This window comes from Nipponia nippon, unplaced genomic scaffold (assembly GCF_047370975.1).
Source record: "Nipponia nippon isolate SJK-2023a ecotype South Korea unplaced genomic scaffold, ASM4737097v1 scaffold_35, whole genome shotgun sequence".
NCBI lineage: Eukaryota > Metazoa > Chordata > Aves > Pelecaniformes > Threskiornithidae > Nipponia > Nipponia nippon.
In genome coordinates, this window is record NW_028262353.1 from 3,969,015 (window position 1) to 3,991,878 (window position 22,864).

The following is a 22,864-nucleotide window of genomic DNA, read 5'->3' on the forward strand; positions in this document are numbered from 1 at the left end:
GGCGGAGCGGCTAATGGGAGCGCGGTGGGGGGGCGGGCACGGGCGGGAGGGGCGGGGCGAGCGCGGAGCGGCGCCGCCATTTTGCTGGTGGGGAGCGGCGGCGGCGGAGCGGCGCGGAGAGGTCGGGGCCTACCGGCGAGGGGCGGAGCCTACACGGGAGGGGCGGGGCTCACCGGGGATGGGCGGGGTTTACCGGGGCCCCCGGCGCCGGCGGGGATTGGATAGGAGGGGGTGAGGGGGCGGGGCCCGGCGCTGGAGCCTGCTGGAGGGGGGCGGGGCCCGGCCTGGGTGGCGGGGTGGGCGGGGTTCGCATGCTAATGAGGGGGCGGGGCCGGGCGGGGGTCCTTTTTGCTGCCTTGGCTACCTCTAGGGCTGGTCCCAGTTCATCCCAGTTCCCTCCCAGTTACCCCCCCAGGCCCTCCCAGTACCGCCTCACGTCATTCCGGTCCCTCCCACTCCCTCCCAGTTGCCCTCCAATACCTCCCAGTACCTCACCAGTTCATCCCAGTGCCTCCCAGTGCCCCCTCAGGTCATCCCAGTCACTCCCAGTGTTCCTCCAGTTCATCCCAGTCTCTCCCAGTGCCTCCTAGTCCCCCCCAGCTCATCCCAGTTCCTCTTACTCCTTTCCAGTGCCCCCCAGGTCATTGCAGTCAGTCCCAGTGTCTCCCAGTACTCCTCCAGTTCATCCCAATCCCTCCCTAGTCTGTCCCAGTCCCCCCCAGTTCATCCTAGTCCCTCCCCGTCCTCCCCCCCCGGTCACCACAGTCCATCCCAGCAGCCATCAGTTATTTTCCATTCCCTCCCAGTTACATTTAGTGCTGCCCCAGTTCATCCTAGTCCCTCCCAGTGCAACCCAGTTACCCCCCAGTGCCTCCCAGTACCACCCCAGCTCATCCCAGTGCCCTCCAGTGGCTCCTATTACCCCCCAGTACCCTCCCAGTCGCTCCCATTACCCCCCAAGTTCATCCCATTGCTCCCCCGGGTCATCCCAGTACCCCCCCAGTTGCCTCCCAGTCCCTCCCAGTGCTGCCGACTTGCTCCCCAGTGCCCCCCAGTCCCCTCCCAGTCCCTCCCATTAGCCCCCAAGTTCATCCCAGTGCCTCCCCAGGACATCCCAGTCCCTCCCAGTGCTGCCCAGTTGCCTCCCAGTCCCTCCTAGTGCTGCCCACTTGCTTCCCAGTGCCCCCAGTACCCTCCCAGTCGCTCCTGTTACCCCCCAAGTTCATCCCAGTGCCCCCCCAGGACATCCCAATCCCTCCCAGTTGCCTCCCAGTCCCTCCCAGTGCTGCCCACTTGCTCCCCAGTGCCTCCCAGTCCCTCCCATTACCCCCCAAGTTCATCCCAGTGCCTCCCCAGGACATCCCAGTCCCTCCCAGTGCTGCCCAGTTGCCTCCCAGTCCCTCCTAGTGCTGCCCACTTGCTCCCAGTGCCCCCCAGGACCCTCCCAGTCCCTCCCATTACCCCCCAAGTTCATCCCAGTGCCTCCCCAGGACATCCCAATCCCTCACAGTGCTGCCCAGTTGCTTCCCAGTGCCCCCCAGTACCCTCCCAGTCCCTCCCAGTGCCCCCAGTCACGCTGTACCCCGCAGGTGCCAGCACCATGGAGTACGAGCGCAGGTAGGGGGGGACCCGGGGGGACCCCAAAACTGGGGACTGGGAGGGGAGGGGCTTTTGGGGACCCTCTCAAGGGGGGGAGGGGACATTTGGGGGACCCTGGGGGGGTGGAGGGGAATTTGGGGGACCCCCGAGGGGAGAGGGGACATTGGGGACCCCGGGGGTGGGGGTGGGGGATGTTTGGGGACCCTGGGGGGAGGGGACATTGGGGACCCTGGGGGGGACATTTTGGGGACCCTGGGGGAGGGAGGGGACATTGGGGACCCTGGGGGGGACATTTTGGGGACCCCCGAGGGGGAGGGTCATTGGGGACCCTGGGGGGGGACATTTTGGGGACCCCTGAGGGGGGAGGGGACATTGGGGACCCTGGGGGGGGACATTTTGGGGACCCCTGAGGGGGGAGGGGACATTGGGGGACCCCTAAGGGGGGTGGGGACATTTGGGGACCCCCCTCGACCCCCCCCATCCCTCAGGGGGGGCCGCGGGGACCGGACAGGGCGCTACGGGGGAGCCCCCGCCCCCGCCGAGGAAAGCTCCCGCGCCCAACGGGATCACGACTATCGCGACATGGATTATCGCGGCTACGGGGGACCCCCGGAGGGACCCCCCGCTCCCGGGACCCCCCCTCAGGTGGGTGCCGGACACCGCGGACCCCTCCCCACCCCCCTCGCACCTTCACCCCCCCCTTTTGGCCCCTCCCCCAGGCCTCCTACGAGGGCTCGGAGCCCCCCCGGAAGCGGGACCCCCCCCGGCCCCCCGGCCTTGACCTTCGGTGCCGACGGTGACTACCGGGACCAGGATTACCGGCCGGAGGCAACCGAAGACGAGCCGCGGGCCAGCACCATCGTCATGCTCCGCATGCTGCCCCAGGCCGCCACCGAGAACGACGTAAGGCACGGCGCCTTTTTGGGGGGACACACCCACTCAGCTAAGCCCCGCCTTCTTCGGGGGGGCACTGGCCCTTTAAATCCCGCTAGAGAGCTGCAGCTGCAGTCTGGGGGAGGATTAGCCACGCCCCCTTGCCCTGGCCACACCCACATAGATTGGCCACACCCCGGTGAAGCCCTGCCCTCCCCATGGTATTCGCTCAATAGTGGGTCATCCTGGGGAGGGTTGGCCACGCCCCCTTGCCTTTGGCCATGCCAATTGGGTCGGCCACGCCCATTTATATTCCCCACACCTACTTTGGCCACGCCCGGTTGGTCACACCCCCATTAAGCCCCGCCCTTCTGCCACTCATGGTATTCGCTCAATTACAGGTCAGCCTGGGGCGGGTTGGCCACGCTCCCTCGCCTTGACCACGCCCCATTCCTTGGCCACACCCCATTCCTTGGCCACACCCCCTCAGCTAAGCCCCGCCTGTCAGAGCGCGCTGTCCCTTTAGATCCCGCCCGCATGGTTGTGCTGTGATCCTGAAGAGCCATAGCCACGCCCACTAAGCCAGGCCACGCCCCCTCACAGGCACCCTCGTCTGAGGTCCTGGGTCCCTTGTTCCCCCCGGGTGCCCCCCCCCCGGCCCCCGCCCCCCCCTTGGGTCACCCCCCATCCCTGGGTCCCCCCCAAACCCCCGCGTCCCCTCCCCTCCGTCCTGGGTGCCCCCCGGACGCTGGAGTCTCCCCCCGGGGGACATTTTGGGTGTCCTTGGGTGGGGGGCGGGCAGCTCTGGGGGTCTCCCAGGCATCTGGGGGCCCCTCCCCGGACCCTTGGGTGCCCCCCAGATGCCGGGGTCCCCCTAAACCTGGGTGTCTCCCCCCCCCAAGATCCGGGCACAGCTGCAGGCGCAGGGGGTGCAGCCCCGCGAGGTGCGGCTGATGCGGAACAAATCCTCAGGTGAGCCCGGGCGCCTGGGACCCCGCTTTTGGGAGGGAAGGGAGGGCACCCAGAGGCCTGGGTGCCTTTCGGGGGGCACCCACCCACCTGGGATTCTTGGGAGGGGCACCCAGGGGTGCTGGTCCCATCCCCAGCAGCACCCAGGGGTGCTGGTCCTGGCCCCAGGGGCACCCAGGGGTCCCAATCCTATCCCTAGGGGCACCCAGGGGTGCTGTGCCAGGCTTGGGGGGCACCCAGGGGTGCTCATCACCTCCTCAGGAGCACCCAGGGGTGCCCGCCCTCTCCCTAGGAGCACCCAGGGGTGCTGATTCCACCTCTAGGGGCACCCAGGGGTGCTGGTTTTGTTCCCAGGGAGCACCCAGGGGTGCTGCGCCATACTTAGGGGGCACCCAGGGGCGCTCGTCCCATCCCCAAAGGGCACCCAGAGATCCCAATCCTATCCGTAGGGGCACCCAGGGGTGCTATGGTAGACTTGGGGGGCACCCAGGGGTGCTCATCATCTCCTCAGGAGCACCCAGGGGTGCTGCACTGGGCTTGGGGGGCACCCAGGGGTGCCCATCCCCTGCCTAGGAGCACCCAGGGGCACCCGTCCTCTCTCTAGGAGCACCCAGGGGTGCTGGTCCCATCCCTAGGGGCAGCCAAGGGTGCTGGTTCTGTTCTCAGGGAGCACCCAGGGGTGCTGCGCCGGATTTAGGGGGCACCCAGGGGTGCCAGTCCCCACCCCAGGGGCACCCAGGGGTGCCAATCTCATTGCCAGGGGCACCCAGGGCTGCTCGTGCTGGATTTGGGGGGCACCCAGGGGTGCCAGCCTCTCCCAAGGAGCACCCAGGGGTGCTGTGCCGGACTTGGGGGGCACCCAGGGGTGCCCGTCATCTCCCCAGGGGCACCCAGGGGTGCCAGTCTTGTCCCTAGGGAGCACCCAGGGGTGCTGCGCCGGACTTAGGGGGCACCCAGGGGTGCCCGTGCCATCTCTAGGAGCACCCAGGGGTGCTGGTCCTGTTCCTCAGGGGCACCCAGGGGTGCCGGTCCCCTCCCCAGGAGCACCCAGGGGTGCTGACCTGTCCCCAGGGGCACCCAGGGGTGCCAGTCCCAGCTCTAGGGGCACCCAGGGGTGCTGGTCCTGTTCCCCAGGGGCACCCAGGGGTGCCGGTCCCCTCCCCAGGAGCACCCAGGGGTGCTGACCCGTCCCTAGGGGCACCCAGGGGTGTCGGTCCCAGTTCTAGGGGCACCCAGGGGTGCTGGTCCTGTTTCCTGGGGGCACCCAGGGGTGCCCGTCCCCTCCCCAGGAGCACCCAGGGGTGCTGGTCCCAGCTCTAGGGGCACCCAGGGGTGCTGGTCCTGTTTCCCGGGGGCACCCAGGGGTGCCCGTCCCCTCCGCAGGAGCACCCAGGGGTGCTGCGCAATCCCCAGGGGCACCCAGGGGTGCCGGTCCCTTCGCCAGGAGCACCCAGGGGTGCTGGTCCCATCCCCAGGGGCACCCAGGGGTGCCGATCCCATTGCCTGGGGGCACCCAGGGGTGCCTGTCTTCCGCCCAAGGGGCACCCAGGGGTGCCAGACCCGCCTCAGGCAGCACCCAAGGGTGCTGGTCCTGTCCCCAGGAGCACCCAGGGGTGCTGCGCCCTCCCCGGGGGGCACTCAGGGGTACCCATACCCTATGTAGGGGGTCCCAGAAGCACCTATAAGAGCCCATAATCCCCTTAGGAGGTCCCAGAGGGGTCCCAGGAACACCCATGGGTGCCCATACCCAACCTGGGGAGGTCCCAGGAGCACCTATGGGTGCCCATTCCCAACCAGAGGATCTCCTGGGTGCCCGTAGCCATCCCAGTGGAGTGTTAGGAGCACCCATGGGTGCCTGTACCCTACTCGGGGGTCCCAGAGGCACCTATGGGTGCTCATCCCAAACCCAAGGGATCCCAGAGGTGTCCCAAGAGCACCCATGGCTGCCCGTATCCTACTTAGGGCGGCCCAGTGGGAACCTAGGAGCACGCATGGGGGCCCATCCCCACCCCAAAGGGTCCCAGAGGGGTCCCAAGAGCACCCATGGGTGCCCGTATCCCACCCAGGGCATCCAAAAGGTGCCCATGTCCACCCCGAAAGACCCCAGAAGGGTCCCAGGAGCACCTATGGGTGCTGATACCCAAGGTGGGAGATTCCAAGGGTGCCCCTACCCAGCCCAGAGAGCTACCGGGAGCACCCATGGGTGCCCCCCCTCACCGAGAGGGTCCCAGGGGCCACCCACACCCTACCTGGGGGTCCCAGGGGGTCCCAGGAGCACCATGGGTGCTCATCCCTACCCGTGAGGGTCCCAGGAGCACCCATGGGTGCCCATTCCCCCCCAAAAGTGTCCCGGGGGGTCCCAGGAGCACCCATGGGGGTCCCAGGAGCACCCATAGGTGCCCATTCTCCCCAGAAAGTGTCCCAGGGGGGTCCCAGGAGCACCCATGGGTGCCCATCCCCACCCCAGGGGGTCCCAGGGGGGTCCCGGGAGCACCCGTGGGGGTCCCAGGAGCACCCATGGGTGCCCACCCCCACCCCCCCCCACCGGCTCCTTCCAGGTCAGAGCCGCGGCTTCGCCTTCGTGGAGTTCCACCACGTCCAGGACGCGGCGCGGTGGATGGACGCCAACCAGGTCGCTGCCCCCCACCTATGGGTGCCCTCCCCGGGGGGGTGGGCGCTGGGTCCCCTCCTTGAGGGGTTACTGGGGGTTACTGGGGGTTACTGGTGCGTACTGGGGGGCCGGGATGCTCGGGTTCCCGTCTGCCTCGCGCCTGCGCGATCCTCGTGCGAGACCCTGGTGCACTGTTATGCGAGGTCCTTGTGCAAGATCCTCGTGCAAGGTCGTCGTGCAAGACGCTTGTGCGCTCTTATGGGAGACCCTCGTGAAAGGTGCTCGTACAAGGCCTTTGTGCATGACCCTTGTGCGCTCTTACACGAGGTCCTCGTGCAAGGTCCTCGTGCGAGACCCCTCGTTTGAGACGCTTGTGCAACTCTTGTGCAAGACCCTTGAGTGCTCTTATGGGAGACCCTCGTGCAAGGTCCTCGTGCCAGAGCCTCAGCTGAAATCTTTGGGCAAGAACCTTGTGCAAACCTTGTACGCTCTGAGGCGAGGCCCTTGTGCAAGGTCCCTGTGCGAGAGCCTCATGCAAGCCTCGTGCAAGCCTCGTGCACTCTTATGCGAGACCCTCGTGCAAGGTCCTTGCGCGAGAGCCTCGCATGCCCTCGTGTGAGCGTCGCGCGAGACCCTTGTCCCCCCTCGTGCGAGCCCTCGTGCAAGCCCTGGTGTCTCCTTGTATGAGCCCTCGTGCAAGCCCTTGTGCAAGCCCCGCTGCGAGCCTTCATGCGTCCTCGTGCGAGCCCCGGTGCAAGTTCTGCTACGAAGCCTCGTGTGCTCTTGTGCGAGCCCTGGTGCGAGCCCTGGTGCCCCCGGTGCGAACCCTGCGTCGAGCCCTCGTGCGAGGCCTCGTGCTCCCTGGTGCGAGCTCTCGTGCAAACCTTTGTGCCAGCCCTGGTGCCCCCTCGTGCGAGCCCTCGTGCAAGCCTGGCGCGAGCCCTCGTGCAAGCCCCTTGCAAGCCCTGGTGCCCCCCCAGTGCCCCTGTGGTGCTCCCCCGGTGCGAACCCTCATGCGAGCCCTTGTGCAAGCCCTCATTCCCCCTCGTGCGAGCCCTCGTGCCTCTTAGCGTGTCCCCTCGTGCAAGCCCTTGTGGAAGCCCTTGTGCCTCTTGGTGCGAGGCCTGGTGCCCCCAGTGCAAGCCCTCGTGCGAGCCCTTGTGCAAGCATGGTGTGAGCCCTCGTGCGAGCCCTCGTGCCCCCCTTTGCACGCCCTGGTGCCCCCCAGTGCAACCCCTTGTGCAAGCCTGGTGTGAGCCCTCGTACGAGCCCTTGTGCCCCTTGGTGCGAGGCCTGGTGCCCCCAGTGCCAGCCCTTGTGCCAGCCCTTGTGCGAGCCTGGTGTGAGCCCTCGTGCCTCTTGGTGCGAGCCCTTGTGCAAGCCCTCGTGCGAGCCATCATGTCCCCTGGTGCGAGTCCTGGTACCGCCCCGGTGCAAGCCCTCGTGCAAGCTCTCTTGTCTTGGTGTGAGCTCTCGCGCGAGCCTCGGTGCCCCCTGCTACAAGCCCTGGTGCCCCCAGTGCAAGCCCTGGTGCGAGCCCTCGTGGCTCTTGGCACGAGCCCTGGTGCAAGCCCTCGTGCGAGCGCCGGTGCCCCCTCACACCAGCCCCGGTGCCCCCCGGTGCGAGTCCTCGTGCGAGCCCTGGTGCGAGCACTCGTGTCTCTTGGTGCAAGCTCTCGTGCAAGCCCTCGTGCAAGCCTCGGTGCCCCCTGCTACGAGTCCCGGTGCCCCCTACTACGAGTCCCAGTGCCCCCAGTGCAAGCCCTCGTGCGAGCCCTGTTGCGAGCCCTCATGCAAGCCCTCGTGCCTCTTGGTGTGAGCCCTTGTGCGAGTCCTCGTGCGAGCCCTTGTGCGTCTTGGTGCGAGCCCTGGTGCCCCCGGTGCAAGCCCTCGTGCGAGCCCTCGTGCGAGCCCCGGTGACCCCCTCACACCAGCCCTGGTGCCCCCCGGTGCCCCCTTGGTGCAAGCCCTTGTGCGAGCCCTCGTGCCTCTTGGTGCGAGCTCTTGTGCGAGCCTGGTGCGAGCCCTCGTGCGAGCCCTCGAGGCTCTTGGCACGAGCCCTGGTGCGAGCCCCCGTGCGAGCCCCGGTGCCCCTAACACCAGCCCTTGTGCCCCCCTGGTGCCCCCTGCTACAAGCCCTGGTGCCCCCCTCGCGTGAGTCCTCGTGCGAGCTCTTGTGCGTCTTGGTGTGAGCCCTGGTGCCCCCGGTGCAAGCCCTCGTGCGAGCCCTCGGGTCTCTTGGTGCAAGCCCTCGTGCGAGCCCTGGTGCCCCCTGCTACAAGCCCTGGTGCCTCTTGGTGCGAGCCCTTGTGCAAGCCCTCGTGCGAGCCCTCGTGCAAGCCCTGGTGCCTCTTGGTGCGAGCCCCGGTGCGAGCCCTGGTGCGAGCCCTCGTGTCTCTTGGCACGAGCCCTGGTGCAAGCCCTTGTGCGAGCCCCTGTGCGAGCCCCGATGCCCCCTCACACCAGCCCCGGTGCCCCCTTGGTGCGAGTCCTCATGCGAGCCCTTGTGCGAGCCCTCGTGTCTCTTGGTGCGAGCTCTCGTGCGAGCCCTCGTGCAAGCCCCGGTGCCCCCTGCTACGAGCCCCGGTGCCCCCAGTGCAAGCCCTGGTGCGAGCCCTGTTGCGAGCCCTCATGCAAGCCCTCGAGCCTCTTGGTGCAAGCCCTTGTGCGAGCCCTCGTGGCTCTTGGCACGAGCCCTGGTGTGAGCCGCCGTGCAAGTCCTGGTGCCCCCCCACGCCAGCCCCGGTGCCCCCCGGTGCGAGCCCTGGTGCAAGCCCTTGTGCGAGCCCTGGTGCCTCTTGGCACGAGCCCTGGTGCCAGCCCCGGTGCCCCCCCGGTGCCAGCCCCGGTGCCCCCCCGTGCAAGCCCTCGCGCGATCCCCGTGCAAGCCCTCGCGCGAGCCCGGTGCGAGGCCGGTGCGAGGCCGGTGCGAGGCCGGTGCGAGCCGTGGTGCCCCCGCTCCCCGCAGCACGGGCTGAGCCTGCTGGGCCAGCGCGTCTCCCTCCACTACAGCGACCCCAAGCCCAAGATCAACGAGGACTGGCTCTGCGCCAAGGTGGGGGGGCCGGGGGGGGCCGGGGGGCGCTGGGGGGTTCCCCGCGGGTCTTGGGGGGGTTAGGGGGGTCCTGGGGGGTCTTGGGGGGTCCCTGGAGGGATTGGGGGAGGTCTAGGGGGTCTTGGGGGGGTTGGGGGGTCCGGGCGGGGTTTAAGGGGTCCTGGGGGGGTTTAGGGGGATCTTGGGAGGGGTTTAAGGGGTCCTGGGGGGTGCTGGGGGGTTCCCTGGGGGTCTTGGGGGGGTTAGGGGGTCCTGGGGGGTTCTGGCAGGTTTAGGGGGTCCTGGGGGGCACTGGGGGGCGCTGGGGGGTCCCTGGGGGTCTTGGGGGGGGGGGGGGGTTAGGGGGGAACTGGGGGGTTCTGGGGGGGTTTAAGGGGGTCTTGGGGGGTCCTTGAGGGGTCCTGGGGGGTCTTGGGGGGGTTTAGGGGGCGTTTTGGGGGTCCCTGGGGGTCCAGGGGGGATTTGGGGGTGCCGGGGGGGGGGGGGGGAGATTTGGGGGTCCCCGGGGTGGGGGAGGGGGCAGGGGGAGGATTTTGGGGTGCGAGGCGAGGTTTCGGGGTGTCCGGGCAGTGCGGGGTGCAGAACTTCAAGCGGCGGGAGAAGTGCTTCAAGTGCGGCGTCCCCAAAGCGGGTGAGTCACCCCCAAAAGCCCCTGCTTTCACCCCAAAATGGGGCGGGGGGGGTCCCCCAAAATCCCGCTGGGAGGGGGAGAGGAATTGGGGGGGCGTTTAGTGAATTTGGGGGCTCGTTTGGTGAATTTGCAGGGTTCAAGGGGGGGAATTGGGGGGGCAGGGGGTGATTTGGGGGTGCGACAGCCCCGTTTTGGGGTGCAACCCCCCAATTTGGGGGTTCAACCACCAGGTTGTGGGGGTGAACCCCCCGATTTTGAGGTTTAACCGCCAATTGTGGGGGTGCAACCAGGAAATTTGGGGGATTTTGGGGTTCAAGCCCCCCAACTTTGGGGTTCGTCCACCAGATTTGGGGGTCCAACCCCCCAATTTTGGGGTCCGACCAGGAAATTTAGGGGATTTCGGGGTTCAAGCCCCCAATTTTGGGCCTGAGCCCCCCAATTTTGGGGTCCAACGACCAGGTTTTGTGCTTCAACCCCCAATTTTGGGGTTCAACCAGGAAATTTGGGGGATTTTGGGGTCCAACCACCGGATTTTGGGGTCCAACCCCCAGATTTTGGGGTTCAACCCCCCGATTTTGGGGTCCAACCAGGAAATGGGGGGGACTTGAGGGTTCAACCCCCCAATTTTGGGCCTGAATCCCCCAATTTTGGGGTCCAACCAGGAAATTTGGGGGATTTTGGAGTCCAACTCCCCGATTTTGGGGCCGAACCCCCCAAATGTGGGGTCCAACCTCCCCAGTTTTGGGGTTTGGGGTCCAACCGCCAGATTTTGGGGCCGAAGCCCCCAAATTTGGGGTCCAACCCCCCCAATTTTGGGGTCCAACCCCCGATTTTGGGGTCCAACCCCCCAAACTCGGGTTCCAACCACCAGGTTTTGGGGTCCAACCCCCCAATTTGGGGCCAAACCCCCCAAATTTGGGGTCCAACCCCCCCAATTTTGGGGTCCAACTGCCAGATTTTGGGGTCCAACCCCCCAATTTTGGGCCTGAACCCCCCAATTTTGTGGTCCAACCCCCGATTTTGAGGTCCAACCCCCGATTTTGGGGCTCCCCCCGTCGGGGTGCGGCCGCTGAGCGGGGGTGTTTCGGGGTGCAGAGGCGGAGCAGCGGGGCCCGGGGGGGCCGCGGCCGGAGCTGGTGCCGGGGGGAGGGGGGCTTCTGCCCCTCCCCCAACCCTACGGCCCCGCCCTGGGGGGGGCCCCCGGGGGACCCCAAAACGCCACCGAGCCCGGGGCTGACAACGCCAATGACAGTGAGGGGGGGGGGGGGGGGTGTGTTTTAGGGGGGTCCTGGGGGGGTTGGGGGGGTCTTGAGGGGGTTGGGGGGCCCTGGGGGGTTTTGGGGGGTCCTGGGGGTGGGGGGGAGTTGGGGGGCCCTGGAGGGTTTGGGGGGGGGGGCCCTGGGGGGGCGTGGGGGGGTTTGGCGGGTCCTGGGGGGGTTGGGGGTCTTGGGGGGGCTTAGGGGGTCCTAGGGGAGTTTGGGGGGGGTCCTGGGGGGGGGGGTTGGGGGCGTTTGGGGGGCCCTGGGGAGTTTTGGGGGTCCTGGGGGGTTTGGAGGGTCCTGGGGGGATTTGGGGGTCCTGGGGGCCCCCCATAACCAGGTGCCCCCCATAAGTGGGTGCCCCCCAAGGGTGGGTGCCCCCCCATAACCGGCTGCCCCCCCGCAGCCATCATCCTGCGCAACCTGCACCCCCAGAGCAGCCTGGACTCCATCCTGGCCGCCCTCGCCCCCTTTGCCGCCCTCTCCCCCGCCAACGTCCGCGTCATCAAGGACCGCCAGACCCAGCTCAACCGCGGCTTCGCCTTCGTCCAGCTGGCCACCATCGTGGTGGGTGCCCGCTATAGGCGCCCCCCCATAGGGGGCCCTCAGCGCCTGCCCGCCTTCTATGGGGTGCTCTGGGGCCCTTCTATAGGGGGGTCCGGGGGCCTGGGGGCCTTTTCGGGGGTGTTTCGGACACCTGGGGCCTTTTTATAGGGAGTTTTAGGTCCTGGGTGCCTTCTATAGGGGGCCTTAGGTGCTTGGCTCCATTCTGTAGGGGGCTCTGGGGGCCTGGGGGCAGTTTTGGGGGTGTTTCAGATGCCTGGGGCCTTTCTATAGGGGGTTTTGGATGCTTGGGTCCATTCTGTAGGGGGCCCTGGGTGGCTGGGTGCCTTCTATAGGGGGCTTTGGGTGCCTGGGGGCCTTTTTGGGGGTGTTTCGGACACCTGGGTCCTTTCTATAGCGGATTTTAGGTGCCTGGGTGCCTTCTATACGGGGCTCTGGGGGCCTTCTATAGGGGGGCCTGGGTGCCTGGCGGCCTTCTATGGGGGGCTCTGGGGCCCTTCTATAGGGGAGTCGGGGGCCTGGGGGCCTTTTTGGGGGTGTCTCAGACACCTGGGTCCTTTCTAGAGGGGGTCCCCAATGTCTGAGTGCCTTCTGTAGGGGGCTTTGGGTGCCTGGGTGCCTTCTATAGGGTGTCCTGGTGGCTTGGGGCCCTTCTATAGGGGGCTCTGGGGGCCTGGGGGCCTTCTATAGGGGGGTCTGGGTGCCTGGGGCCCTTCTACAGGGGGCTTTAGGGGCCTGGGGGCAGTTTTGGGGGTGTTTTGGACACCTGGGGCCTTTCTATAGGAGGTTTTAGATGCTTGGGTGCCTTCTATAGGGGGTCCTGGGTACTTAGGGCCCTTCTATAGGGCAGTCTGGAGGCCTGGGGGCAGTTTTGGGGGTGTTTTGGACACCTGGAGGCCTTTTTGGGGCTGTCTGAGACACTTGGGGCCTTTCTATAGGGGCTTTTAGATGCTTGGCTCTATTCTATAGGGGGCTCCGGGTGGCTGGGTGCCTTCTATAGGGGGCTCTGGGGGCCTGGGGGCCTTTTTGGGTGTGTTTCAGATGCCTGGATTCTTTCTATTGGGGCTTTTAGATGCTTGGGTGTATTCTACAGGGGGTTTTAGGTGCCTGGGTGCCTTCTATAAGGGGCCGTGGGTGCTTGGGTGCCTTCTATAGGGAGCTCTGGGTGGCAGGGTGCCTTCTATAGGGGGATCTGGGGGCCTGGGGGCCTTCTATAGGGGGGTCTGGGTGCCTGCGGCCCTTCTATAGGGGGCTTTAGGGGCCTGGGGGCAGTTTTAGGGGTGTTTTGGACACCTGGAGCCTTTCTATAGGGGGTTTTACGTGCTTGGGTGCCTTCTATAGGGGGCACTGGGGGCCTGGGGGCCTTCTATAGGGTGCCCCAGATGCCTGGGTGCCGTTTCGGGGGTGTGGGGGTGCCTGGGTGCCGTTTTGGGGTGTTTAGGGCTTCCTGGGTGCTGTTTTAGGGTGTTTGGGGGTTCCTGGGTGCCATTTTTGGGGGGTTTGGGGGTGCCTGGGTGCCGTTTGGGGGGTTTGGGGGTGCCTGGGTGCTGTTTTGGGGTGTTTAGGGGTTCCTGGGTGCAGTTTCGGGGTGTTTAGGGATGCCTGGGTGCCGTTTTGGGGGTGTGGGGGTGCCTGGGTGCCATTTCGGGGTGCGGTGCCCGGCAGGAGGCCTCCCAGCTGCTGCAGATGCTGCAGGCCCTGCACCCCCCCCTCCACATCGACGGCAAAAGCATCAACGTGGAGTTCGCCAAGGGCTCCAAGCGGTGAGGCCACGCCCCCAGCACCGCCCATGCACCCCAAGCCACGCCCCTAACCACGCCCCAAGCTCCAAACCCCGCCCCCTGCCCGGAGCCCCCAAGCCCCAGTGGGTGGAGCCCCCCCGGGGTGCCCTCAAGCCCCGCCCCCACCCCAAGCAACGCCCATGAACCCCAAGCCCCACCCCCACCCCAAGGTCCCGCCCCACATTGAGCCTCAGCCCAATGAGCACCTTTAAGGGTCAATTCAGGCCCTGCCCCTTACCCTAAGCCCTGCCCACAAGCCCCCAAACCACGCCCATGACTACTAAACCCCGCCTGCAGCCACTAAGCCCTGCCCCTGGGGCAGCCCCAGCCAATGGAAGACCCCCAGGTCTGCCCTGAGCCCCGCCCCTGTGTCACTAGCCCCGCCCACCAAGCCACAACCCCCTCTAGGCCCCACCCACCGCCGCGAAGCCCCGCCCTCAAGCCCCGCCCACCCCGCCCATGCCCCAGGCCCCACCCACTGCCCCAAGCCCCACCCACCAAGCACTCACAGCATGGGGTTGCATTGGCCCCGCCCCCCGGGGCGAGGCCCCGCCCCTCGCGGCGAGGCCCCGCCCCTGACACCGCCCCCAGGGAGGTGCAGGGGGCGGGGCCAGGGGAGGGCCCGCCCCGCGCCAGCGCCGCCTCCGTTGCCTCCACTGCCATCGCCGCTGCCCAATGGGCGCTCTCTCAGGTGGGCGGGGCTTGGGCGGGAGGGGCGGGGCTTGGTCTGGGTGGGTGTGGCTTGGGAGTGGGCCTTTCAGGGAGGGCTTGGGGGCGGGGTTTGAGGCTGGGGAGTGAGTCTGGGGAGGGGTGGGCGTGGCTCTCTGGAGGAGGGGGCGTGTCCTGATGTGAGCCCGCCCCTTCCCGCAGGCCGCCCCCGGTGGGGAGACCCCATGGGCGGGGGGGGAGGAGCCTCCCACCGACTTCAGCGGCTTCTACCAATCGGAGGAGACCTTTGCCAGCTCCACCCCTGCCCTCTACGGCTCCGCCTACCTCAAGGGCACCGCGGCCCCGCCCCCCGGCCCCGCCCTCTCCGGCCCCGCCCCTGCCAAGGCAGATGGCCCCGCGCCGGGTGAGTGCCCCTCCCCCCAAGGGACCCTATAGAGGGGACCCAGGGCTCTGGGTACCTATAGAAGGGAGCTGGATGCCCCAGGGCTCCTATGGAAGGGACCCAGGTGCCCAGAGCCTCTATAGAAGGGCCCCAGGCGCCTGGTGTCCCCTATGGAAGGGACCCGGTGTTGGGGGCCCCCTATAGATCCCCTCTGGAGCCCCTATAGACGCTGCCCCCTCCCCTCAGGCGCGGAGGAGCCGGCGGTGCCGGGGCTGGACCCCACGGCGGGGGGGGGCGGAGGGGGGGGCTCCTTCCCCCGCGCCCCCCCCGGGGGGGGCCCCTACCCCTCCCCTGCTGCCGAGACCCCCGCTGCCGCCGCCGCCGCCCCCCCGGGAGCCCCCGCCCAGGTGGGTGCCCCCGAAAAGGGGGGGGACCCCCAAAAAAGGGGGGGACCCCAAAATGGGGGGGGGGCATAAAATGGCGGGGAGGGGGCACAAAATGGGGGGGGCACAAAATGGCGGGGAGAGTGGGGGGGAGCCCAAAATGGGGGGGTAAAAGGGGGTGGGGGACCCCAAAAAATGGGGGGGACCCCAAAAAGGGGGGACCCAAAATGGAGGGGGCATAAAATGGCGGGGAGGGGGCACAAAATGGCGGGGGGAGTGGGGGGAGCCCAAAATGGGGGGGTAAAAGGGGGTGGGAGACCCCAAAAATGGGGGGAACCCCAAAATGGGGGGGGATTGGGGTTTGGGGGGAATTTGGGGTGGGGGGGTCATTTTGGGGTGCCCCCCCCCCAGACCTACGTGGGACCCCTCAAGGCCGAGACCCCCAGCCCAGCCCCCGCCGGGCCCCCCCCGGCCGCCCCCACCACCTCCGAGCCCTACGGCCAGTACCGTGAGTGGGGGGCTTTGGGGGGGCTGGGGGGGGTTTGGGGGGGTCCTGGGGGGCTTGGGGGGTTTGGGAGGGTCTATAGGGGTCCTGGGGGGCTTGGGGGGCTTGGGGGGGCTATGGGAGGTCCTGGGGGGCTCTTGGGGGTTCCTGGGGGGCTTGGGGGGGTCTATAGGGGTCCAGGGGGGCTTTTGGGGGGGGTCTGGGGAGGTTTGGGGGGTCCTGGGGGGCTCTGAGGGGTTTTGGGAGGTCCTGGGGGGCTTTTGGGGGGGTCCGGGGGGAGGACAACATTTGGGTGGGGGTGGGGGGGTACCGCCACTTTGGGGGGAATTTTGGGGGCCCCTCATGACCCCCCCTTTTTGCCCCCCCAGCGGTGCCGGACGTCTCCACTTACCAGTACGACGAGACCTCGGGCTACTACTACGACCCCCTCACTGGCCTCTACTATGACCCCCACTCCCAGGTAAGGGGGGTTTTGGGGTGCAGGGGGTTCCCCCCCACCCCCCGGGTGTAATTTTGGGTCCAAAAAGTACAATTTTGGGGCAGAAAAACGGCATTTTAAGGCTGGGAGCTGTTTTGGGGCAAAAAGTGGAGGTTTTGGGGTTTTTTTTGAGGCTTTTTGAGGTCAGGGGGAGGTTTTGGGGTGCAGGGGGGTGTTGTGGGGTGCAGGGGGGGCTTCCCCCCAGCCCCGGGTGAAATTTTGGGTCCAAAAAGTGCAATTTTGGGGCTGAAAACGGTGGTTTCATGCTGGGAGGTGGTTTTGGGGTGAAAAAGGGGGATTTTGGGGGGCGTTTAGGGCCTTTTTTTGGGGTGCAGGGGGGGATTTTGGGGTCCCAGGGGTGATTTTGGGGTGCAGAGGCCGATTTTGAGGGTACAGTGGCCAATTTTGGGGGTTCCGTGGCTGATTTGGGGGTTCAGGGGGCCATTTTGGGGTGCAGGCAGCCATTTTGGGCTTCTGGGGGTGATTTTGGGGTGCAGGGGGCAATTTTGGGGTGCAGTGGCCAATTTTAGGGGTCCAGTGGCCAACTTTGGGTTTCAGATCTCCACTTTGGGATGCAGGGGCTGATTTTGGGGGGTCTGGTGGCCAATTTTGGGGGTCCAGTGGCCAATTTTGGGGGTTCAGGGCTCCATTTTGGGGTTCAGGGTGCCATTTTGGGGTTCCAGTGGCCAACTTTGGGGGTGTGGTGGCCAATGTCGGGGTCCAGATCTCCATTTTGGGGTTCAGGGCACCATTTTGGGGGTCCAGTGGCCAATTTTGGGGGTCAGGTCTCCATTTTAGGGTTCAGGGTGCCATTTTGGGGGTCCGGTGGCCAACCTTGGGGGTCCGGTGGCCAATTTTGGGGTCCATTTCCTGCCGCCAGCCGCCATTCCGTGACGCCGGACACCATTTTATTCCAACGGCCGCCATTTTGTGCTGCCGGCCGCCATTTCGTGCCCGCCGGGGCCCTTCGGGTGCCTGGCGGTGGGTGGCAGTGGGGCTCCTCCCTTTTGGGGGTGCCCCACGCCGACCCCCACCCTGACCCCTCCCCCCCCAGTACTACTACGACGCGGGGGCGGGGCAGTACCTGTACTGGGATGGGGAGCGCCGCACCTACCTGGCGGCCCCGCCCGCCGAGCCCCCGCCCGGGCCCCCCGGCGCCCAAGGGCCCCCCAAGGAACCCAAGGACAAGAAGGAGAAGCACAAGACGAAGACGGCTCAGCAGGTCAGCACCCATGGGTGCTACCGCCCGCCTCGCCACCCCCAGGGCGCCCCACCTGGATTGGGGGGAGGGTTAGGTGGTGAGAGCACCCGTGGGTGCTCTGGGAGACCAATGGGACCCGGGGGTCACCACCGAGCCCAGGAGCACCCATGGGTGCTCATAGAACCCCAATAGCACCCATGGGCCCCTGTAGACCCCAGTAGCACCCATGGGTGCTCATAGACCCCCCCAATAGCACCCAGGGGGACCCAAAGAACCCAATAGCACCCATGGGCCCCTATAGACCCCAATAGCGCCTGGGGGTCACCATAGAGCCCAAGAGCACCCATGGGTGCTTACAGGCCCCCAATAGCGCCCATGGGTCCTCAGTAGCACCTGGGCGACCTGAAGACCCCAATAGCACCCATGGGTCCCCACCCATCCCAAGAGCACCCACGGGTCCCCCGCAGCCCCCATGGGTCCCCACCCATCCCCATCGCCCCCATGGGCCCCCCCCCCCCACCCTAACAGCACCCACGGGTCCCCAGATCGCCAAGGACATGGAGCGGTGGGCGCGCAGCCTGAACAAGCAGCGGGAGAGCGGGCGCAGCGCCGGGCCCCCCCCACCCCCGCGGGAGGACGAGCGGCGCGAGGCGGCCGCCGCCGATGCCGGCTACGCCATCCTGGAGAAGAAGGTGGCACCCATGGGTGCTGGGGGGGTGGGTGCTGTGTGGGGTGCCATGAGGGGCTATGGGTACAATGGGGGCCTATGGGTGCTGTGGGGAGCTATGGGGGTCTATGGGTGCCATGGGGGCTGTGGGTGCTGGGGGGGGCAGCGGGTGCTGGCCACGGTGGGTGCACGAGCAGAGCAGCGGGGGCAGGGCTCTGACCCCCCCCCCGCCCCCCCCCCGCACCCATGGGTGCCCCCTGACCCCCCCCAGGGCGCCCTGGCCGAGCGGCAGCACCCACCCATGGAGCTGCCCAAGCTGGCGAGCGACGAGCGGCTGGTGAGCGCCCGCGGGGGACCCCAACCCCCACCCATGGGTGCCCCCAACCCCCCCCATCCCCAACCCCCCTCATCCCCCCCCCCCCCCATGGGTGCCCCCCAACCTGTGGGTCCCCAAAGCCCCCCCATCCCCAAACCCCCCACCCCCTCCCCCATGGGTGCCCACCCCCCTCCACCCCAAACCCCCCTCCCTCCCTATCCCTCCCCCTCCCCTCCCCAAACCCCCGGGTCCCCGCCACCCCCCCCACCCACCCCCCACCCATGGGTGCCCCCCAACCCCCCATCCCCCAACCCACCCCCACCCCTCACTTCCCCCACCCCCCCACCCATGGGTGCCCCCCATCTCCCAACCCGCCCCCACACCCCCCCCCCATCCCCAGACCCCTGGGTCCCCCCAAACCCCCACCCCCCACCCGTGGGTGCCCCCCAAGCCCCCATCCCCACACCCCCCTCCATCCCCCACCCCCCACCCATGGGTGCCCCCCAACCCCCCCAGAGCCCCCCCGCGCCCTGGTGGCCGCCTACAGCGGGGAGAGCGAGAGCGAGGAGGAGGGGGAGCGGGGCCCCGAGCGCCCGGGGGAGCCCCTCACCGACTGGCACAAGCTGGCCTGCCTCCTCTGCCGCCGCCAGTTCCCCAGCAAGGAGGCCCTGCTCCGCCACCAGCAGCTCTCCGGCCTCCACAAGGTACCCACCCCCCCCCGAAACGGCACCCCAAAATTGGGGGGGGCACCCCAAGATGGTGGGACCCCCCCTTTGGGGGTGGCAGTGCCCCTTTAAGGGTGTCTGGGCCCTTTAAGAGGCTCTATGGAAGCACTGGGGGGACCCCCTTAGTTTGGGGGACCCCCCTTTGGGTATTAGGGTCCCCCCAAGTATGGGGGACCCGTTCTTTGGGCACTGGGGGCACCCCAAGATTGGGGGTCCCCCCCTTTAGGAGCTGGGACCCCCCCCTTGGGGGTGGCGGTGCCCTTTTAAGGGTGTCGGGGCCCTTTAAGAGGCTCTATTGAAGCATTGGGGGGGCCCCCAAGTTTGGGGACCCCCCCTTTGGGTACTAGGGTCCCACCAAGTATGGGGGACCCCCCTTGGGGTATTGGGGGCACCCCAAGTTTGGGAGACCCCCCCTAATATCTTGGGGAACCCCCCTTTGGGATGGTGGTGCCCCTTTAAGGGTGGCGGGGCCCTTTAAGAGGCTCTATGGAAGCATTGGGGGTACCCCCCAAGTTTGGGGACCCCCCCTTTGGGTATTAGGGTCCCCCCCAAGTTTGGGAACCCCCCTTTTGGGCACTGGGGGCACCCCAAGTTTGGGGGACCCCCAATATCTTGGGGACCCCCCCTTTGGGGTGTCGGTGCCCCTTTAAGGGTGTCAGGGCCCTTTAAGGGGGTTTGGGGGACCCCCCTTGGGATTATTGGGGACCCCCAGGGTTTTGGGGACCCCCCCGGGTTTTGGGGACCCCCCAATAACGGGGTTCCCCCCCCCCCAAAGCAAAACCTGGAGCTGCAGCGCCGGAGCCACCCACCCCCCGCCGAGGGGCCGGAGCGGGGGGAGATGGAGGTGGGGGGGGGGCACCCATGGGTGCGGGGGGGGCACCTATGGGGGGCTGGGGGGGTCCTATGGGGCTGGGGGGGCACCCGTGGGTGCTGGGGGGTCCTATGGGGCTGGGGGGTCCTATGGGGCTGGGTGAGCACCCATGGGTGCTGGGGGGTCCTATGGGGTGCTGGGGGTTCCTATGGGGCTGGGGGGCACCCATGGGTGCTAGGGGGTCCTATGGGGTGCTGGGGGGTCCTATGGGGCTGGGGGGGCACCCATGGGTGCTGGGGGGTCCTATGGGGCTGGAGGGTTCCTATGGGGCTGGGGGGGCACCCGTGGGTGCTGGGGGGTCCTATGGGGTGCTGGGGGTTCCTATGGGGCTGGGGGGGCACTCGTGGGTGCTGGGGGGTCCTATGGGGTGCTGGGGGTTCCTATGGGGTTGGGGGGGCACCCGTGGGTGCTGGGGGGTCCTGTGGGGTGCTGAGGGCACCCATGGGTGCTGCCCTCCCCAGATGAAGTACCGGGACCGGGCGGCTGAGCGCCGGGAGAAGCAGGGGGGCCCTGACCCCCCCGAGCCCAAGCGCCGCAAATTTGGGGGCCCCCCCCCCACCCCCGGGTGAGCACCCAGCACCCCCCACCCCAGGGTGCCCCGAAAACGGGGGCGGGGGGGGGGTGGACCCCAAAAGTGGGGGGGGGTCCCCAAAGAGGGACGCTATGGGATGGGGGACCCCAGAAACGGGGTGGGGGTCCCCAAACATGGGTTCTGGGGACCCAAAAGTGGGTGCTGTGGGGTGGGGGACCCCAAAAATGGGTGCTGGGTGCCCCAAAAGTGGGTGCTGTGGGGTGGGGGACCCCAAAAATGGGTGCTGGGGACCCCAAAAGTGGTTGCTATGGGGTGGGGGGAACCCCAGCAGTGGGTGGGGGTCCCCAAAAGTGGGTGGGGGGTCCCCCAAAGCGGGATGCTATGGGGTGGGGGACCCCAATAGTGGGTGCTGGGGCCCCCAAAGCAGGATGCCATGGGGCGGGGGTCCCCCCGGGCAGGTGCCATGGGGTGGGGGGTCCCCAGCAGTGGGTGGGGGTCCCCAGAGCGGGTGCTATGGGGCGGGGGGGGTCCCCAAAAGTGGGTGCTGGGTCCCCCAAAGCAGGATGCCATGGGGCGGGGGTCCCCCCGGGCAGGTGCCATGGGGTGGGGGGTCCCCAGCAGTGGGTGGGGGTCCCCAGAGCGGGTGCTATGGGGCGGGGGGGGTCCCCAAAAGTGGGTGCTGGGTCCCCCAAAGCGGGATGCCATGGGGCGGGGGGTCCCAGCAGTGGGTGGGGGTCCCCCCGGGCGGGTGCCATGGGGGGGTCCCCCAGCGGGGGGTCCCCGGAGCGGGGGGTGACGACGGGCGCGCAGGGAGGCGGAGGGCCCCCCCCCCCCTCTGGGGTGCCGCATGCTGCAGGCCATGGGCTGGAAGGAGGGGAGCGGCCTGGGGCGGCGGCGGCCTGAGGTGACACGGGGGGGACATCGGGGACATCGGGGGCGATGGGGGGCGTGGGGACATAGGGACATTGGGGGGTGATGGGGACATTGGGGATGGGGGGATGGGGGGGTGATGGGGACATTGGGGACGGGGGGACATGGGGGTGATGGGGGGACATGGGGGGATGTGGGGACATTGGGGACTTGGGGACATTGGGGACAGGGGCACATTGGGGTGATGGGGGGACATGGGGGTGATGGGGACATTGGGGACGGGGGACAGGGGGACATTGGGGGGATGATGGGGACAGGGGAACATGGAGGGTGATGGGGGGACATTGAGGGGGGACATGGGGACGGGGGCATGGGGGGGCATTGGGGACATGGGGGGACATCGGGGACAGGGGGGACAGGGGGACATGGGGACATTGGGGACAGGGGGCATTGGGGGGATGTGGGGACAGGGGGGACATGGGGACACATGGGGGTGATGGGGGGATGTGGGGAACATGGGGACATTGGGGACGGGGGGACATGGGACATGGGGACATTGGGGGGCTGATGGGGGGGCATGGAGACAGGGGAGGCATTGGGGTCATTGGGGACATGGGGACGGGGGGGACATGGGGGTGATGGGGACAGGGGGACAGGGGGCACTGGGGAGAGGGGGGACATCAGGGGGATGGGGACATGGGGGACGGGGGACTTTGGGGACATGGGGGGGGGCGTTGGGGGGCACTGGGGGGCACTGGGAGGGGTGGGGGGCCGGGGGAGGCAGGGGGACTGGGGAAACTGGGAGCACCGGGGGGATACTGGCAGGACTGGGCAGCACTGGGAGGCACTGGGGGCACTGGGAGGCAATGGGCAGCACTGGGAGGCACTGGGAACACTGGGGGCACTGGGAGGCACTGGGGGCACTGGGTGACGCTGGGAGGCACTGGGAGCACTGGGGGCACTGGGAGGCACTGGGGGCACTGGGTGACGCTGGGAGGCACTGGGAGCACTGGGTGGCACTGGATGACACTGGGAGGCACTGGGAGCACTGGGTGACACTGGGGGCAGTGGGAGCACTGGGTGGCACTGGGAGTACTGGGTGACACTGGGGGGCACTGGGAACACTGCGGGGCACTGGGGGTACTGGGTGGCACTGGATGACACTGGGGGGCACTGGGAGCACTGGGGGGCACTGGGAGGCACTGGGTGACACTGGGGGGCACTGGGAGGCACTGGGTGACACTGGGGGGCACTGGGTGACACTGGGAGGCACTGGGAGCACTGGGGGGCACTGGGAGCACTGGGGGGAACTGGGAGCACTGGGGGGAACTGGGAGGCACTGGGAGCACTGGGGGGAACTGGGAGCACTGGGGGGCACTGGGAGCACTGGGGGGAACTGGGAGCACTGGGGGGAACTGGGAGGCACTGGGAGCACTGGCTGCCCCCGCTGACCCGTCCCCCCCCAGGCCCCCGCCCGCCCCCGCCCTGGGGGGGCCACGCGCTTCAGCGAGGGACCCTGAGGCCCCTCCCCCGGCCACGCCCACACGGACCGCGCCCACCCGAGACCACGCCCACCCGAGACCACGCCCACCGGACCCCCAATAACGGAGGATTCCCCCCCCAAAATGGGGGATCCCCCCCTCCCCTCCCCCCAGGGTCACCCAGGGCTGGGGCCACCCCGGTGGCCCCTCCCCCCCGGTGGCCCCTCCCCCCCGGTGGCCCCGCCCCCGCCCCCCCCCTTTTTTGTTGGGTTTTTTTTTTAATAAATGGGGGAAAAAAGGAGGAATTTGGGGCTGGGGGGGGGAGGGGCGGGCACCCAGGCGCCCCTTTAGGGTGGGGGAGGGGCAGGGTGCCTTCCTGTGGGTGGGGTCCCCTCTCCCCGCCCCTCCCCCCACTTCCCCTTGGCCCAGAGGGACCCAAGGG

The 22,864-nt window shown here is 68.2% G+C and overlaps 2 protein-coding genes across 2 annotated transcripts; both read left to right on the forward strand.

The window, feature by feature from the left end:
• Positions 1–49: 49 nt before the first annotated feature.
• LOC148054065 (RNA-binding protein 10-like) lies at positions 50–2,451 on the forward strand. Its single transcript, XM_087771504.1, has 4 exons — positions 50–121; positions 1,590–1,617; positions 2,088–2,244; positions 2,319–2,451. The coding sequence occupies exons 2-4, from the start codon at positions 1,601–1,603 to the stop codon at positions 2,397–2,399; spliced, it is 255 nt and encodes an 84-aa protein (XP_087627630.1). The 5' UTR covers positions 50–121; positions 1,590–1,600; the 3' UTR covers positions 2,400–2,451.
• On the forward strand, positions 2,418–22,861 carry LOC148054066 (RNA-binding protein 10-like). Its single transcript, XM_087771505.1, has 21 exons — positions 2,418–2,502; positions 3,375–3,444; positions 6,000–6,073; positions 9,021–9,107; positions 9,678–9,738; positions 10,834–10,989; positions 11,404–11,564; positions 13,227–13,324; positions 13,934–14,033; positions 14,213–14,414; positions 14,640–14,800; positions 15,188–15,284; positions 15,650–15,741; positions 16,814–16,981; positions 17,506–17,652; positions 17,899–17,964; positions 18,462–18,647; positions 19,444–19,512; positions 20,001–20,104; positions 20,882–20,975; positions 22,408–22,861. Exons 1-21 carry the CDS (start codon positions 2,464–2,466, stop codon positions 22,459–22,461), a joined length of 2,286 nt encoding a protein of 761 aa, XP_087627631.1. The 5' UTR covers positions 2,418–2,463; the 3' UTR covers positions 22,462–22,861.
• Positions 22,862–22,864: the final 3 nt, after the last annotated feature.